Source organism: Dysidea avara, chromosome 12 (genome assembly GCF_963678975.1).
Source record: "Dysidea avara chromosome 12, odDysAvar1.4, whole genome shotgun sequence".
Lineage (NCBI taxonomy): Eukaryota > Metazoa > Porifera > Demospongiae > Dictyoceratida > Dysideidae > Dysidea > Dysidea avara.
Window position 1 is genome coordinate 25,706,031 of NC_089283.1, and position 17,456 is coordinate 25,723,486.

General features: G+C 38.9%; 2 protein-coding genes and 1 long non-coding RNA gene across 3 annotated transcripts in view; 2 read left to right on the top strand and 1 right to left on the bottom strand.

Annotated features, from left to right (window-relative positions):
- The first annotated feature begins 53 nt into the window (after positions 1-53).
- LOC136240867 (retinal homeobox protein Rx-A-like) lies at positions 54-1,730 on the top strand. The gene is made up of 4 exons (XM_066031932.1): positions 54-543; positions 603-647; positions 699-862; positions 921-1,730. The coding sequence occupies exons 1-4, from the start codon at positions 300-302 to the stop codon at positions 1,662-1,664; spliced, it is 1,197 nt and encodes a 398-aa protein (XP_065888004.1). The 5' UTR covers positions 54-299; the 3' UTR covers positions 1,665-1,730.
- A 3,012-nt stretch (positions 1,731-4,742) lies between these two features.
- The window catches only part of LOC136240868 (DNA polymerase alpha catalytic subunit-like), a 36,261-nt gene continuing 23,547 nt past the window's right edge, over positions 4,743-17,456 (bottom strand). The window contains exons 30-38 of the mRNA XM_066031933.1: positions 11,395-11,474; positions 10,952-11,136; positions 9,697-9,810; positions 8,383-8,550; positions 8,048-8,119; positions 7,889-7,999; positions 7,736-7,843; positions 7,422-7,497; positions 4,743-4,940 (exon numbers count right to left, since the gene is read on the bottom strand). Of these exons, the coding sequence (XP_065888005.1) occupies positions 4,828-4,940; positions 7,422-7,497; positions 7,736-7,843; positions 7,889-7,999; positions 8,048-8,119; positions 8,383-8,550; positions 9,697-9,810; positions 10,952-11,136; positions 11,395-11,474 (1,027 nt within the window). The 3' untranslated portion in view covers positions 4,743-4,827. The remainder of the gene's footprint in view (positions 4,941-7,421; positions 7,498-7,735; positions 7,844-7,888; positions 8,000-8,047; positions 8,120-8,382; positions 8,551-9,696; positions 9,811-10,951; positions 11,137-11,394; positions 11,475-17,456) is intronic.
- LOC136240870 (uncharacterized) lies at positions 15,066-16,313 on the top strand. The gene is made up of 3 exons (XR_010694010.1): positions 15,066-15,381; positions 15,578-15,707; positions 15,764-16,313. It is a non-coding gene; the product is annotated as an uncharacterized lncRNA (long non-coding RNA).

Consider the following 17,456-nt stretch of genomic DNA (forward strand, 5'->3'; position numbering starts at 1 on the left):
ACCATTAAGGAAGCAGCTTGTTAAGCACTTATGCAAGTAACCGCAACGCCAACAATACCGGGTTGTGATCAAAGGTACGAAGCACGTGAAAATTTTATTAGTGGTAATAAAAATTTAAATTCAATTGTCTGGCTTGGTAATAAAATAAATGTTTATTGAGTTACAGTTGCGTTACTAGTCAGCACGTGTGTTCTAACAAAGGAAGTATTTAGTTTATTAGTAATTAGTCGATGTAAATTGAAAGGATAATAACCGATAACTTATTTGACAAAGTCTCACTACTAAGAATCGCAATTGTCATGAGTGGTAGCGACAGTCCTAAGTCTCACAACATCAGTGATATTCTTGGCTTGCAACAAAACAGTGATCAAGGTTCAATGGACAGCGGCTTAGCATCAGGCAGCGAGGAGAGCGCGGTGGATTCCCCAGCTGTGAGCGACGTGGAGATGTCACCCCGACACGTTCCCATCGGAGTTAAGAGAGATATGATGGGGGATTCTGTCTACTTGAACGTATCTCAACCGTGCGATGGACATTTTCAAAGTAAGAACTATAGCTTGGTAACGAGACGGTCTACCTCACAATTATCGTATTATTTTTAGATGAAGAGCTGGGCCAAAAAATCATGCTCCGAGACCAACTTGAAGGTCAGTTGGTGCTAATAACGTTGTATAATTTTATAATTTATAAATTTTCAGATGAAGAACACGGGCAAAAGAAAAAGCAAAGAAGGTATCGCACGACGTTCACCAGTCATCAGTTGCGAGAGCTCGAGGCAGTATTCGAGAAGACACACTACCCTGATGTGTTCACTAGAGAAGATTTGGCTAGCAGAGTAGATTTGACAGAAGCCAGAGTTCAGGTAGGCAAATATTTAACTTTATTGTGGCTGCAGTGGCTCATGTCCGCTAATTTTACAGGTTTGGTTCCAGAACAGGAGAGCTAAATATCGGAAAAGAGAAAAGCTATATCATGATGGTGTGTCAGATTTAAAGAAGCCAGGCAGGCCCAGAATATCTGCGGAACAAATAGCTCCAGTCATACACGCGGTTACACAACAGCCGCCAACTGCTACACTACCGGCCATCGCCACTACACAAAGTATCATCCCGCAAACTGTGACTATACCGGAAGTACAGACAATGCCTCAACTACAACCTATTACTCAAGTAGCCCCACAACATGTACAAGTTATTCCTAAACTGGAACCTGTTAGTAATACCTCTCCAACTGCTGTTGCTCCCTCTATCACACACGCGTCCACCGCCCCCATCACTTATATTATGGCTAGTCCTGCTGCACAGCCGCCCACACAAATAATACCGACTGTTTACCAAGATGCCACAAAGAAAATTCCTATGTCATCTTCAGCACCCATCGCGTATGTACCAATAAACCAACCTTGTAAAACCGCCGCCATCTCTGCAGCACCGCAACTCGCCACTACACAGATAGCGACGTTACCTGGAACACAGTTTGCAGCAGTGACAACTGGAGGAGGCTCTCAGTTTCCCACTCTGATACCAATACAGTTTAGTCCACAATTTCTACGAGGCGCTGTAGCGCCAATGATTCTACCCGCTGCCGCGAGTGGTACTCAACAAACTGGTCAAATATTTGCCTTACAACTGGCAGCACCACAGACTAAAGAAGTAACATCTTAGAAAATAATTATGTATTTTTATTTTATACATTGTGTATTTTTATGAAAATAAATCTTGACAATCAAAGCAGTTGGCATGAACTAGTAAGTTGTTGAGGGAATTGTAGGGTGACTTCATCATGATCATTTTGGTGTTGCACGTGTTGTGCTTCAGAAGTGGTAGTGTGGGGGTATATCCTTATATGTCTAGTCAACACACTTTAATGTTGTACTAATTTTCTATATCACATTAGCCCTAACTGGTTAAAAAGTCCTTTGAACAAATTTGGTCACAAATCTTGAAATCAGTGAGAAGCCTACAGAATAACTTGCGATTTGATTAGAAATGTAGTTATGGTGGACTGGTAGCTAACTAACTCATTGTCACATGTAACAACAGTATATACGTTGTATTTTGCATGTCATGTGAACACTCGTTGTTCCTACTAATGAACAACTGGTCAGTAGTGACCCTTCAGCCATCCATTATGTATGTGTGTGTGTGTATGCTACATCTTATAGTAGTGGGGCTCACAGTGGTCACACTTTGTTGCAGGTGCCTCCCAGCTCATAGCACCAACATGCATGTAGGATTATAAACAATTGTATAAGACTGTTTCATGTTGCAGGTTGGATAGTTGTAATACAATCTGGTAAAGATACCTGACAAGGAAGCCCACCAACTTCTCACAGCCAGCAAGCACAGTAAGATGAGTGGGTGTATATACACACTGGAATGGGTTCAGACACTTGTACTAAGTAAACCTACTTTATGTCAGTGAGTCATAACATAATAATAGTGAGAGATGTTATTGGTGAAGAAGTCTTGTTATAACAAACATCAGCCATGGACGATACTGTTTTGATCTTCTGATGATAAATCAGATTGTATGGCTTCACCAATGGTATATACCTTACAGTCTGTGGTCATGTGATCCAAGTGATGACATGTTTAGTAACCAGTTGAACAGGTTCGCCATGTGTATGGTTATGATTGTAACTTTGAGTATAACAAGCACATGTGTTACTGGATGGGATCACCTGTTAGTTTGTGCCATTACATGTTTACAAGGAATGACCACATTGATTAGCTTTAATAATTTTAATGACTAAAGAAGCTAAGTTTAAATTATTATGAGAATTAGTTAGCATACAAGTTTACGTCACTTCCTGTGAGCCACATCAATCACTGCAGGTGCAGGTTATCTGATATTAGCCAGTACCAGGAATGGTTAATACATCACATTAGCAATAAGGATGTGTGTGTCTACATCAACAATGTAGCTGAGTCAATCAAATCTTCACTAAATGGTTTAATTCTAATGTTTGCTAGCACCCTCATAATACTGTTAACAAGCCATTAAATATCTCAAGTTTAATTGGGTAGATAGTGGAACTTGGACAACCTGAAATGTGGACATCTTGATAGTCTGTCGTAGATCCCTGAAACCAGGGCACTTAAGTCCCCCAGAATAATGCTAGCACTGTTAGACACACTGGGATAATATAACTACACATTTAATGCTACAATTGTTATCTAACCATTGGGTAACCAGACACTGATATGATACCTAAGTGGGAACAAGTTCATATATGAATTAAATTTTGTTGTAATGTCTCAAAAATTGACACCACTTGTCTTCCTCAGACATAACGAGGATAGGTAGGGATAATGGAGGATAGGTAGAAGGTTCCTATAAAATTATATTATAAACTCAACAAATCTATTCATGAAAATTTAGCTGATTACCTTCAAATTACTTCAAAATTGATTTTAAACCTAATTTTGTCATGGCTATTCCAGAAATGATATCATCCTTCATGTCATCCAAGTGTTACTACAACTATAAATATTTCTATTCACTAATAATTATGTCATAATTTAATTAATTATTACAATTACATCAAAATCATCTGATTCACTGTTTGACAGTTTCCGTGACAACAATATGGAAAACAACACCAGATGACCTAGGGCTGCAGAGATTAAATGTTAGTAAAATATTAATCATTTCAAGTAAACCATTTTATAAACTTTATATTGGACACCTTTAAAGTATACCAGTAAAAAATATTTTTGAGATATTGATACCAAATTTGAAATCAATTAAAGTTCAATTTCAGTTTAATAAGATCGGCTATTTAATTTAACAACAATGTCATCATAAAATATTATCAATTACACCCAATCAGTGATCTTGGTGAGGTCACAGCGACCTGTGAGTGGGTATGTAGTGAGTCATGTAGTATTGCATGGGGAATAGGAACAGGTCGTGTGTGTGTGTGTTGTGTGTGTGTGTTTGTAGAGTGTGTTAATGCAATGGCAATAGAAATTGTGCGAACTACATCAAAACTTACAATATTCACAAAACACATTTCCATTGCCATTGTACCAGCCCCACACTGACCACACACACAAAAGATGAGATGAGATCAGACTAGGTGTTGATGATTGGTACAACTGTTCACTTGGTGTCATCTAATATATTATCAGTTCCTGCTAATATCCTTTACACACACCACATCAAAGACAGCAGTGGAACAACAAGATTAGACAACAAAACATTTTGACAGGTCACCAAACGACTTTCTTTAGAATTAAAACTTTCCATGACAAGATATTGGGTGATCTGGTACACAAGAATATTGGAAATAACAAAAACTATATAAACTTAACCACTATACCACAAAAAATTTTATAGTTGTCCAGACATAGTGATAGTAATGAAACAAATATTCTAACCAATCAGAATACAGTAGCCCGATACATTCCACATTTGTATAGTATGCACAAGTTGAGCTGGATACTAAAAAACAGTTAAAAATTAAAAGTGAAGTTTTCTCAAGAGAGTTAACATTTCAGCCAACCAGATGATATATGTTGACAGAAAAGATATCAACAACAGACACACACACAGTTTGGCTCCAATACAAGTTCGGGAAAGGGCTATAATGGACACAACACTTATTATGACAGACATGTGAACAAAAAGATTTGAAATGTTAATATTTTTAGTGGTCAAGCAGTGCTATAAATGAGCCAAATTTCAAGATCGTGTGTAATTACATCATCCATGAGTTATTAGATGTTTTTTGAGGATTCAACTCAACACATACACAGTTAAATACACATAAATTATTTCATGTTTAAGCAATTATCTGTTGTATTTAACAAATTATGGTATTTAACGAATTATGGTAGCAGAGTCCATAAGAGGACGGAATAGTAGCTGCAAGTTCACTTGTGAGAAATCACTCCACTCAATATACTGATCAATGAGCTTCTTAGCTGCTGAACCTGTGGGAGGGAGGGAGTGATGATAATGACATCATAATTTTGTGATACATAATATATCACAATTCAAGTGAAGTGTTTTTAATTAACCTGCATCAATTAGTGACATCACAATCCTTTGAAGTGTTGTGACATCACAAGTCAGTGACACATTACTATGGCTACACTATCATGATATACCCTAATTGTACTAGACTAGACTAACAGGTGGTTAATTATATCATGTAGTCTAATGGATGATAATATTGTTATTAACTACTAGCATACTGTGTGACACCTTACTACATTGAGATATTATAACGAATGGGCATTAAACAGAATTTTCCGTGATATTACTGGACTTCTCCGTTCATCCTGACAAACGTAGCTACAAATGGTATCTCCATTGCTTTAGGCATGTTTATAAAAGAAATGGAATGGTTAAACCAGTGTTGGCTTGGGTGACTTCACCCACTGCAGGCTATTAGCCTGTAATACACTTGGGAGAGCATAGTAAATTAGTGAGATTTGTAATTCCTGAAGTTTTTTCTGCTAGCAGGATTTTAAAGATTATCTCCCAAAGATCAAAGCATTTTATGTATACCATTTTCTGAGTACACTTAGTACACTTAGGGATCATAGAAATAAAAAGTAATGAACAAGGTCACCTACATATAATGGACATTAATCCCCAACTGTTTAGTCAGGATTAAATATCCACTAAGCTGTAGATGACGTCTCTTGTACTTGTTTACTTTTTTGTACCACGATATAACCAGAGAACCAGCATTATATGTTGCATCAAAAATTAATTAAGAAATTAATTAATCCTAAAAAACATATTATGTTTGCAATTAAAAACCCAGTTAATTAAATAAATTACACAGTGAAGTGTTAACCTCACTACAAACTCACTCGGTGTCTTATTAACACATGTTGCATGTAAGGATGACCTGTTTTTACTAAGCACAAAAATCAGGTATTATCCTTGTATTTGCTGTGATCACTTACAAAGCATTTTTGCTTATGTAATTGTGCTAGCATTCTTTGTATAAAGTGTTCCTCATGTAACGCAGAATAGCTAATGTGATCTGAGCCACTCAGATAACCGACTGCCCCATCATATCCCCCCTACATGTCCTAATGCTGTGGGATACTTCACTATATCATTCAAACACTCTAATAGAACAGTCACTGTGTACAATCCTACAAGTGTTTTCCATTTCCAAAACGAATGTTTATCATACAATATTGTATGATTATGAAGGGTTTGGGCTTTTCTGGACAAAATGTATCACCAAAAAACCAGCCTCACAATACTGACATGACTAACTGACTAACTAACTACTGATAATGCCTTCAGACAAACATAACTCGATAAAGGCTAAGGATACGAGCTTGATTTCTCACTGTTTGATGTGAAAAATGCAACTTACCTGTGTACTTCTTTGTTTCCCATTTATCTTTTCTGACAGCACAAGGTGTCGATTTGCTGTAGCACTGCTGGATGGCTTCCCTACGGATCATCTGAGTATTCCGTTGTGACAGGTCCTTCTCTAGTGTACTACGTTTGTAATGCATAGCTGAAAACAGTTACTTCACTATTTCATACAACAATAGATAGTTGGGGCAAGCATCCAGATGAAAAACAATAAGCCTGGAGCTATTTACTCCAGTCTAATGCAGTCAGTATGCATGGATTCACCAGACATGACAATGATACAAAAAAGTAAACAAACAAATATAAGGAAAAATAAGAATTTTTAAGTTCGACTTCCCTTGTTCCTTACTTCGTTTTCTATGATCACTAATCAAACTTATTGTTTCCTTATACTTACGCTTATAGCATGAAGCTGCATACACCACCAGCTTTAATGGGGCTGTGTACATTAAGTAGTGTCACATTTACCGGTACTGATTGTTAGACCATTACTGTAACCAATTTGCAACTGATATTCCTTAATTCTTCAGATCAGGAAGGAGTAGAAGATGGCCTATATTTCGTGTGTACATTGCAATGATAATGTAATTAATTACGTGGGCAGCCAGATCTTCAGCTTTGCTACTAACCATTTTCATGGGAAAAGCCAAGTAGTTACAAAACGGCTAAGCCAGCTTCTCAAACAGTGTTCCCAGACTATCTGTGAAGGACGATCAACTAATTGCATGGGCAATTGATAAATATAGTTTGCTATAGCCTTGCTGCCGTACTTTTCACAAACAAACAAGCCTAAACTAGTTACAACAAATAATGCTTTACCACTGACTGCTGTGTTCACCACTTTCTATACTGTCACATGTTTATTACCATCTTTATTGATTGATTGTGGGTTTCAGTTACTACTTATTTCCGCTCCATTACCATTTCCATTCCGTTATCAGTACAACACTACCGGTGCCAATTCCTATCCCAACCAGAAGATACAACACTGTGGTAGACAACTCTAGTTGTGTTGCTCAATTACATAAACTTTATCCTGCTAACCACACACATGTACAACTCACTTGTGGATGTGGATGGACTCTTGCTGAAGATGTCCTGATATTTGAGCAGCTGATGATAGAGTGATGAAGCTGTGTACTATAGCAGGAGGGAAACTATGACACACAAACTGTCAAATGTGAGGCAAGCATGTTTGTGCTAGCAAAAGCTGGAAGTGCTTGCCTCACATCTGTACATGGACCATGATATGGACACCTTGGGAGTGTCCTGATTTTCCAGGTCAGTTTATGTACTAAGGGATACTTTGGGACCTTAACTAAGTGTCTGGATTATGTAGGTATCCTCAAGTGTCCATAATAACAGGTTCCACTCTCACCTCAGCTTGTAACGAGTTCTGTCTACACTGCGGACATGTTAGCCTGCTGTCCAGTGGTGTACATCTTGTCCTCAGGCCGCATGATTCATCCTCACATACCAGCCATGCCTACAGTACAGGAGTAGCCCCACCCCTCATATTATGTGACCTTACCTTATGATACTTATCAATGTGTTGCCTCACAAGTCGCTGTAGCTCATTAGTTGTCTCCTCAGGGGTAAACGAGTGTTCACAAATGATACAACTCAAGAACTTAGCTGGAGGCTAAAGGAATGATCAGTATCACATGATCCATTAGTGACATGTAATTACCTCATCTTCACCAGGTTTTATCTCAACTGATAATTGACACTGAGGACAAGTGAGGTTGAGTGGATCAGTGTTCTGTATGGTAGATAACATCCTGACTAATATCCTATGTTATACTATACTATGTAGACTACACTACACACACACTATACAAGGAGTCTTCATCCCGCACTACATTTCCCTAGCTGACCAATCTACCTGCTCAAGGGACATTGAGTAACACATTTTTATAAGGCTAATAGAACAATACCTGGTCTGGAGCAACAGATACTGTACCCCTGTTGCTGGCTTGTAGGGCCAACACTACACTACACTACACACTGACAGATGGACAATACCTTGAACCGTTCTTCATGTTGTGCCTTGACTCCTAAAGAAAATCCATCCTCTTCATCTTGAGGTTCATTCCGCTGGAAGGAAGCAGGGTTTAGCCCCAGGCACTCAGCTAATTGGGCAGGACTGGTCCCTTCTATGGTGCTACACAGACGACTTATCACACTGTGCACCTAGCAACATAACAACACAATGGTGTAAGTCATGTGACCAGAGGTGTGACCAGACATCATAACATTATCTTTAGTGGTGCTTCATGATCAAGAGAAATGAGAGTGTCATAGTGCTTGATCAACTGTTACACATTGCGAAATCTTGTTGAGACTCCTCATAAAGATAGCCCAGTTAATAACAAGGAGAGTACTGGAGCCTTTAACAAGATGATGGTAGGTGCCTACCTCAGCTCATGAGGACAGTTAGCCTTCCCCGATAACTTTCTATTGATGTATAGGCTAATAAAGGCTAATCAAGTTCTGCATGTGTAGGCCAGTTACAGCGGTCCTTTTATTATCCGAACACTTGCTTATATAATAGTTAGACACCAATAAGGAAACTAAGCGATTTAGTAACCCCGATGGCCCGAGGCTGTAGCACCCTGAGTGCAGCAAGGACGCTACTAAGGACCTGAGGGGTTACTAAATCACTTAGTTCCCATTGGTCATGTTATTTAGACTATGGTTTAATGTATGTACCTTTATAGCCAGAACATGAGTATGGGGTGAAAGAGCAATGCAGAACAACAGAACAGTTTCTTCCTGAAGTCCTTACAGCACCCACAAAAATAATTATTCGACTGGTAACCAGAATAATGGCTAGAGCTACAGTACATACGCCACTTAGTCTACTATTTGTCCAGAATTATTTGTGGAACACAGTGAAGAAGAGTATTACAGTATTATCAAGTACTACAGTGTGCCTTTCGTGTTATAATTATTTATCATGTACAAAATTGCTTGAGGGCAGGTTACTAAGTGAACATGTCAGGTGACTAAGTGATTTAGTAAACCTGTAAATGAGTTGTACCATAGTTTAAATGAACAGTAGAAATGACTGCTCTATTAGAGTGTTTTGTCTAAGATGTATGTTCTATTAAAATATTTGAACAAGGTTCTATGAATGGGCTTTGATTATCTGAACATGTCTTAGTGTCCCAAGGGGATCGGATAATCAAGGGAACACTATATGTACATTTAATGATGTAATTTATCATCAGTGGTGGTTAGCTAGGTTACCAATAGGACCATTAATAATCTCCTTCAATAAAAACATTGTTATTCTTACTAAAAGCTCCAATTTGTTCTCCCTTATAAGGTCATCACCTGATGATGCAGATAGTACTCATAGTCCGGGATGAGAGGATTATCTGATGATGTTGACTTCTTCACCTCATCAACATGGTAAGCTCTCTGATTGGGTGAATTAGTACTACCATCCTGTGTAAACAAAAGAAGGGTATTACCCAACCATTGTCATGAAAGCACATCACAATACCAAACAAGTGCACTGGTCCTAAGAAACATTGGTGCTATATTTGGCAATATGTTACTATATTAAGAACACCACTACTATTGCAAGTACACAATTTTTTTTGGAATTTTCAACTAGAGTAGGGACCACAGCACATCGATAAAAAGCACTGATACAAGCTGGAGTAGTGTACATATTAAATCACAGTAAAACAATAAGAAGTGTTATATCCCTACTGTGCATTTCCATTACGATATCTTGAGCACAGTAGGGATATAATATTTCTTATTGTTTTACTGTGATTTAATATCGTACACTACTCCAGCTTGTTTCAGTACTTTTTATCGATGTGCTATGGTCCCTACTCTAGTTGCAAATTCCAATTTTTGTGAACTTGTTAAATTAAAATTATTATGACTAGTGAACCCACGCATACCGCATCAAAAGAAAGAAATGGCAAATCAGTTATGGTCTGATATCCATTGTGCTTTGTTGTCAGCTATGTTTGTTCAACCCGTTACACAGCAGTGCAAATCAAGAACTGTTTGAAAAGCACCTCTGGAATCAAAATAGCCACTATGAATAACATGGACGATTTCTGTTACGAAGGGAAGCCATCACGCGAATTGACACCTTTTTCTGTCAGCAAAGATGAATGGGACACAAAGGAGGACACTGGTAAGTCCATGAAGAATGCATTGTACATACTGCAGTACACCAAAAGGCACCTGTCAGGCTGAAGCAACATCGAACAGTGAAAAAATCAAGCCCGTAGCCATAGCCGTTATCGAGTTATGCTTGTCTGAATGCATCATTAAGTCAGTCAGTCAGTCGGTCGATCGGTCAGTCAGTAAAAAATTCTGTTTAACGATATTTATTTTTAAAATGCCTTAGCAACTTGTTGAAAGTGTTTGGGTTGATCTGAAAGCTTGTTTGGGCTTAGTTTTACCTAACCAATACTGCCTCATCATCGTCAGGGAAATTGAGGCTGGTTTTTGGGTGATGTTATTTCATGGGCCACGCCCAAACCTTTGTGGTCCCTACTATACACTACTATCCTACTGTATGATTAGGCAACAATGTGACTATAAACAGTATCAGGCTCACTTTACATATAATATAAGGGATGACATCACCAGCCTGTACTCTGACATCATTAGACATCATCCTCATGGCAACCTGTACATGTGGTAGGTTCTTCTTGTCAGGATAGTCTTGAGGGTGTTTAGTGAGTGACTTGGTGATGATGTAATCCTCCAAGGGACTTTCCCCACTTGTCACCTTTTCTTTCACTAAATATGTGGTAGTAATATGACAACCAATAAGACCACATTCGGCCAAAGATAGATTTACACAAAATAATCAAATATATCCCGTTATTAAATAATAATTGCTTGTTAGTTAGGAAAATGATGTATTATGTTGGGGTGGCTGAAAGAAGGCTTGTAAGGGTTCTGGGACACACACGGATACACTACTAATTCACACATTAGAATACTCGGTATTGACAGAGGTGTTCGGGTTGAGATCATGTGATGTTTGACACTCACGTTGGGTCAACTGCTGGTGTATACACTGAACTAACTGATCTGAAGTAGAGTCTGGCTGGAGAATCTGATCTAACACCCACCTGTTGGGATCACATGATCAAGATTAGTATACTAGTAAATATTGACCATGCAAAAACAGTTAAGATGGGGAAGTCTTCAAAAAGCCTGGTTATGGTAGCAACAAAGAAATAGCAACAAATGATGTGCCTGTTACCCAATGAGAATGTTGGCCCTGTCATTATGTCAGTGGCCATCATTGTGAAAAAGGTTTGAGCTATGATGGTTAACCTATACACAGACTAGCAGTCTACCCTGCAGGCGTGACAAAAAATTAGTCTTTTACGCAAATAAACACCATGATTATTAGCAGATTGCATGAGACTTGAATTTATCTCATACACTGAAGCATACAAAAAGAAAAATCATGCCCTAAAAAGGTTTTATTTTATTTTTTTAAACTTAAGCCATGTACCGTATAGCAGGTTTTTACCATGAAGACTTTATTTTTGTGAACAGTGGCTAGCAATCGTAATTAAATTTGTGCTGATTATCTTGTGTTGTCTTCAACTTTTCACGTCTTCTTGCCCTGTAACTCGATACGTATTATTGTGCCACTATGAAATGAAAACAAAACAGCATATCCTTGAGAGGGCGCACAGTAAGTGCCCCACTACTGTTGGGTCATCACGCAGCAGTACACATCCCCACAAGTAAGTTCCTAGCCAATGATAGGAGTCAAAAATATCTTTATAAACATGATAGCCATGTATATAATTGCTTAACAATGCTTCTATTTCCTCTTTCAATGCATTTCTATAGTATGTTCACGTTGAGCTGAACCCTGAAAAACAACTAAAAATCAAAAGTGGATTTTTTCTCAACAGAGTTAACATTTCTGCCAACCAGTTGATTATTGGTAACAGCAAAGGTGTCACCAACAGACACGTATGGTTTGGCTCCATTACAAGTTCAGGAAAGGGCTCTAATGGACACTGTATTTATATGGCTTCTCCATAGGAAATGTATTGTGAAAAATTTGATTGGCCGTAAATATTATGTCAAACATTTGAACAACAAGATTTTGAAATATTTTTAGCGGATCAAGCAGTACTACAAATGAGCCAAATTTCAAGATCGTGTGTAATTGCATCTGTGAGTTATTAAATGTTTTTAAGGATTCAGCTCAACGCGAACGTACTATAGTAATTGAAATAATAAAATCAGTGGATTTCATTTTTGTGGATAGCTGCATTCATGGAAATTTGTGTTGCGCTTTTAAGATTTGTGATAAACTATAGATGCAGTAAAAACTCGCTATACGGTATTTCACAAACACACAAAGCAAATTTTCTGAAATTTGAAACGTGGAGTGTCAAAGGTGGCCAACAGCTACAGTGTCAAAATCTTGTGCTTTTGTGAAGGGACCATGGAACTATGTATGATAAATTTGCTTTCTTTCTTCCTGTCACATAAACATGGTGTGTCATGCCAGCATTCTTGACTGTACAACACACTATTGTGTGTCTTGATGCTAAGATCAAGATCAAGATTAAAAGTACCAAAGTTTGACTTTGAATGAATCGAGAAGCAGCAAAACTAATTACAGTGGAACCTCAGTTATCCAAACCCCTTGGGTTCATAAGTCTGAAAAGTTCATATCTCTGACACTGTGTATAAATAATAGCATTAAATAGTCCATGAGCTAAGCACCAGAATTTTGGCTGTCGATACTATCTTTGCTGAATAAGGTTAATGTTAGTTTTTGAGAAGGTATACATCCCAGTAGTTGATGATGATGTGGTAGCTTGTGGTTTGTATGGCATCATTTTCACCACATCCCAAATTTCAACATGTGTCACATACATAATGTGAATATAGCACTTTCAAACAAGTAGTTGGGCTTGAGGTTACGGTATAGCCCTGGTTACCCGTTCAGTGCACCGACTGTTGATACAAAAAATACGTAATCTGTTTATTGCACGTTCTTGTAAGGTGATGTTCCTCATGACATCATATAAAGGTGGTGTCAGTCAGACACATGCGCACAGAAGTTATTCTTCACCAAGTAGTTATGATTTGGCCGTCAACGAAGGAAGTTCTTGCCATCGCCAGCCGATGTGTTAGCGCCTGTAGGGTGTCCATTTGATAGTTTGTTGGCAGCCCCCACAGTCTCTCCAAGTCCATGACAATTTCATTCATTACACCATTGGAGTAACATCACGTCGAATGCTGCTGTACGCTTGCAAAAGTTCCATGTTATAGACCACTATTGTTTGTTTTGTTAGCTACATGGTACTGAAACTGAGAACTTCTAGTAATTCAAGCACAGAGGAGGAGGGAAGAACAGAGTAAACAAAAGTAATTTGTAGAACCAACAAAATGATGAAATGTGAACTGTTGTATTCTGCTGAACTGATGATATGGTTGCGGACATTGTGATTAGCTATATGTACAGTATAATATATGTATTACAAACTACAGTGAGTGAATATTCAGTTGATAAATATGGCTACTGTCATCATGAAGGATTGAGCATAAGTTCTCCGACTCTGTAGTCCCATTCTTCCTTATTGGTGATCCACTGTCGTTCACGAATTATTGTGCGATGGCAAGTCAACTGTGGAAGAATGCTATTGAAATAAAATTGCCCCACCTTTTGAACAAAACCATTGCAAAACTGTTGGCCAAAACAAATTTGTTCCGCTTTGAAATCTACAGTAGTCCGCACAAAGAAATCACACCACTGCTTGCCAGTACAAAGCATGGCTACCTACACTTGATAGTGATATTGATGTGAGCATTTCAGTTGTGTTTTCCCTTGATGGATGGTAAGAAACTTGATTCTCTTTTCCATGATGGCCTTCTCTATTTGTTGGTCTTTGCAGGAATGTGGATTCTTATTTCTACCAAGCGATCTGTTGGTGTTTCATAAGGGTCATGAACAAACCCATCTGGAGTGGCTGCTAGCCATGGATGATTTAAAGAGATAGCAAGTCCACATTCAGTATTCATGGTAATATTGAGCGAGTACTGTTGCATGTATGCTAGGTATTGTATTCTGCTTCCTTCTTCTTGGTCTAATCCCCATGTTGTTGCCTTGTTACCCCTAAAGTTGGACTGTACCAGCTGGTGCACTAGTGGAGTTACTGGAGTGGTATCCCTTCGTCTGGCAATAAGACCAACATTGGATGATGTAACCCGCAGTTGTCTCTCTTCACACCATATTCCCAATGATTTGTGGTCACTATGGTCACTATGGTCACTATGGTGTTTCATGGTAGCTTGTTCTATGTTGCTGGCTGAACTCCTACTAACCATTACATTGTTTCTGTAAAATTGGATCATCATGTCTTGGAGATCCACAGCTGGAAGATCAGATGTAGAGTCATCAGGTTCAGGACCACCATCATGTCTGGAGTATGCCTGTCTTGAGGCTGCACTGTTGTCGTTTGAGGACTTTGCTCTCTTCCACTGCAGTCTAGCATTTTCAGTAGCCTTTCTACGACGATCAGCTTCTGCTGCCTTTGCAGCTGTTTTTGAAGACATCATTAGTTGGTGTAGATATGATCTTCTCCCATGCTATAGGACCCCACAATGGTCCATCATTGTTTCGCAAGCCAGCACCAGTACAGCGACCTGTCCATGACCCTCTTTGACTGCGATTGATTTGTTTCCCACCATCAAAACTTTGCACGTATGTGCATCCAGGACTCTGCTAAGTTGGTTGTAAAGTTTCCTACATAAAGATCTCATAAAGCATGCAGAGCCTACGTAAGTTATACTTACCAATCAACTGAGGAGCTTTTTCAGCTAGTCTAGCAACCACTCGTTGTATATCACAAATCATTGCTTCATCTAAGGTGGTTAGTGGTTTGTCAGAAATGTGTCTTACTTCATCTAAATCTTTATCATTTGTACAGTCGTACCAGTCCTCCTGAAGTTGTGACATGATGTTATCTACTTCACCCAGATCATCATTTGCATCAGGTAAGCTGCGAAATGCCATTTCTCTCAATGATTGTATGTTGGTGTATTGCAGTGATGGTGTGCTACTGTGAGGCAGTGATGGTGTGCTACTGTGAGGCAGTGATGGTGTGCTACTGTGAGGCAGTGATGGTGTGCTACTGTGAGGCAGTGATGGTGTGCTACTGTGAGGCAGTGATGGTGTGCTACTGTGAGGCAGTGATGGTGTGCTACTGTGAGGCAGTGATGGGAGATAGTGATGGGTTACTCAGGAATGATGAGCTGCTGATGGCTACAATGAGGCGGTGACAGAGTGCTACCATGAGGCAGGGATGACATGTTAGATGAAGGTAGGTGACTATTTTGTTTGACTTTACAAAAATCTGTACTGAATTTTGTGTGGTAGCCAAAACAGTGAAGTGGACCATTGATGAGGTCTTTCCGTAATTTGACAACTGCCCTCATTCTCCTGGCTTCTCATGACAATGGCACATCGCGCAGCTCGAGTCTCTCTCTCATTGCCTCAGTTAGTTTTCCTCTCCCTTTATAGGTGGGGTTTTTCTGTACTATTTTCTCAAGATGTGTTCGATAACATTTGACTGAATGGTTTGCACACTCTATCTTCGTAATGGCATACCCCCATGGCATGTTAAATAATAAAGTGGGGTATACCGAACTATCTCCATCTCCTATAAATGATATGTACCTCACACCATGTCGTTGTTCACATATTCTGAATCCTTCCAAGATGATATTGGCTTCCATTTCTGATGATGAGCCACTCCAATTCATGAAGCATTGATGTTCTGGAGAAGTGCAGTTGAGGTTATTTGCTCTACTAGCAAAATTATTTCGAACACCTATGAATAGGAGTTAACCTGTTTGTTTTCCAATGATTATACCAACCCCTTATTTGGTATTGTAAGTGTGTCTGTGTGTGCGTTTGCACCATCTGCCATCTACTAGTACTGTTATTGCAGGCACACCTTGATGGTAACTGTTGTTGGCTATGGCTAAAGCTCTCTCTTCTTCACCTGCTAACTCCATGGATTCCTGCAACAGTTCCCACCACCAGCTGCCAATATGCTGTTCAACAGAAATAAATGCTACCTTGGTCATTGTTGGTATGCCCATCACTGACATTGACTCTGGTAAAGGCATATCCATTACCAGTGACCATTTGACCCCACACAGCTGCTAAATTGCATGTCCAATATTGACCTCCACTTTTACCAGTTGTTTTGGTAGGTGTAGGAAATTTAAACTGTTTATTGCATCCTGTACAAATGCTAACAAGTGTAGATGTTAATCCAACCTTGTTTGTTTCTCCAGTTAGAACTGTTCTTTTTTCATCAGGGATTGTGCAGGTGGCAGCATGATATTGGTCAACAATGTTATTCAGATTTTAAAGATCAGCATCTAGAAAAAGATCTCCAGTAAAGAAATTTCATGACCCAATAGTATTGAACAAGTTAAAATCTTTCAGCAGCCTGTGTAAAGAAGCAAGTGAAATCTAGTGGCAGAGTGGCTATATTGGTGGGTGAATTATTGTGATGGCTTAAGGGCGCAACCTCAAGATGGAAGATATTCTGTCCCACCCCCTTGGACCAATACCTTGGGCTTTGTCCACACCAGATGGATTGCTTAGAAAAACTAGTAAAGCTGCTTTAGCAACATGTCTTCAAAGCAATGTAGCACACCAGTTGAGCAGTTACCAGATAATAATATTTTGCAATGATCATAGATGGAATGAGCTTAGTGCAAAAGGTCAAAGGTGAGCAATCTACATTTGGTGATGTTGTTACTGCTGCTGAAATGATGCTGACAGAAGGAAAACATAGCCAGAGAACTGATGTTGTTGTTTATGACACATACAAAGAAAATTCAATCATAATCTGTGAAAGGTTGCTGCGAGGTCAGGAGACTGGTCATCAGTTTCAGAGCATTGCTAGTACACAGATCATAAGGCAATGAAGGAATTTCTTGTCAAGAACCACTAACAAAACCAACTTAATTGCCTTTTTAGAAAGTGAATGGAGGAGTACATAGCACAGAGAACAATTGGGTGAGGAAGATTTGTATGCTACCATTAGTGAGGT

Excerpts from the sequence above, each read along its gene's own strand:
- LOC136240867 (XM_066031932.1), top strand. The coding sequence starts at position 300 with ATGAGTGGTAGCGACAGTCCTAAGTCTCACAACATCAGTGATATTCTT. Across the intron at positions 648-698 it reads GCTCCGAGACCAACTTGAAG|ATGAAGAACACGGGCAAAAG; the intron begins GTCAGTTGGTGC and ends ATAAATTTTCAG. Across the intron at positions 863-920 it reads TGACAGAAGCCAGAGTTCAG|GTTTGGTTCCAGAACAGGAG; the intron begins GTAGGCAAATAT and ends CTAATTTTACAG.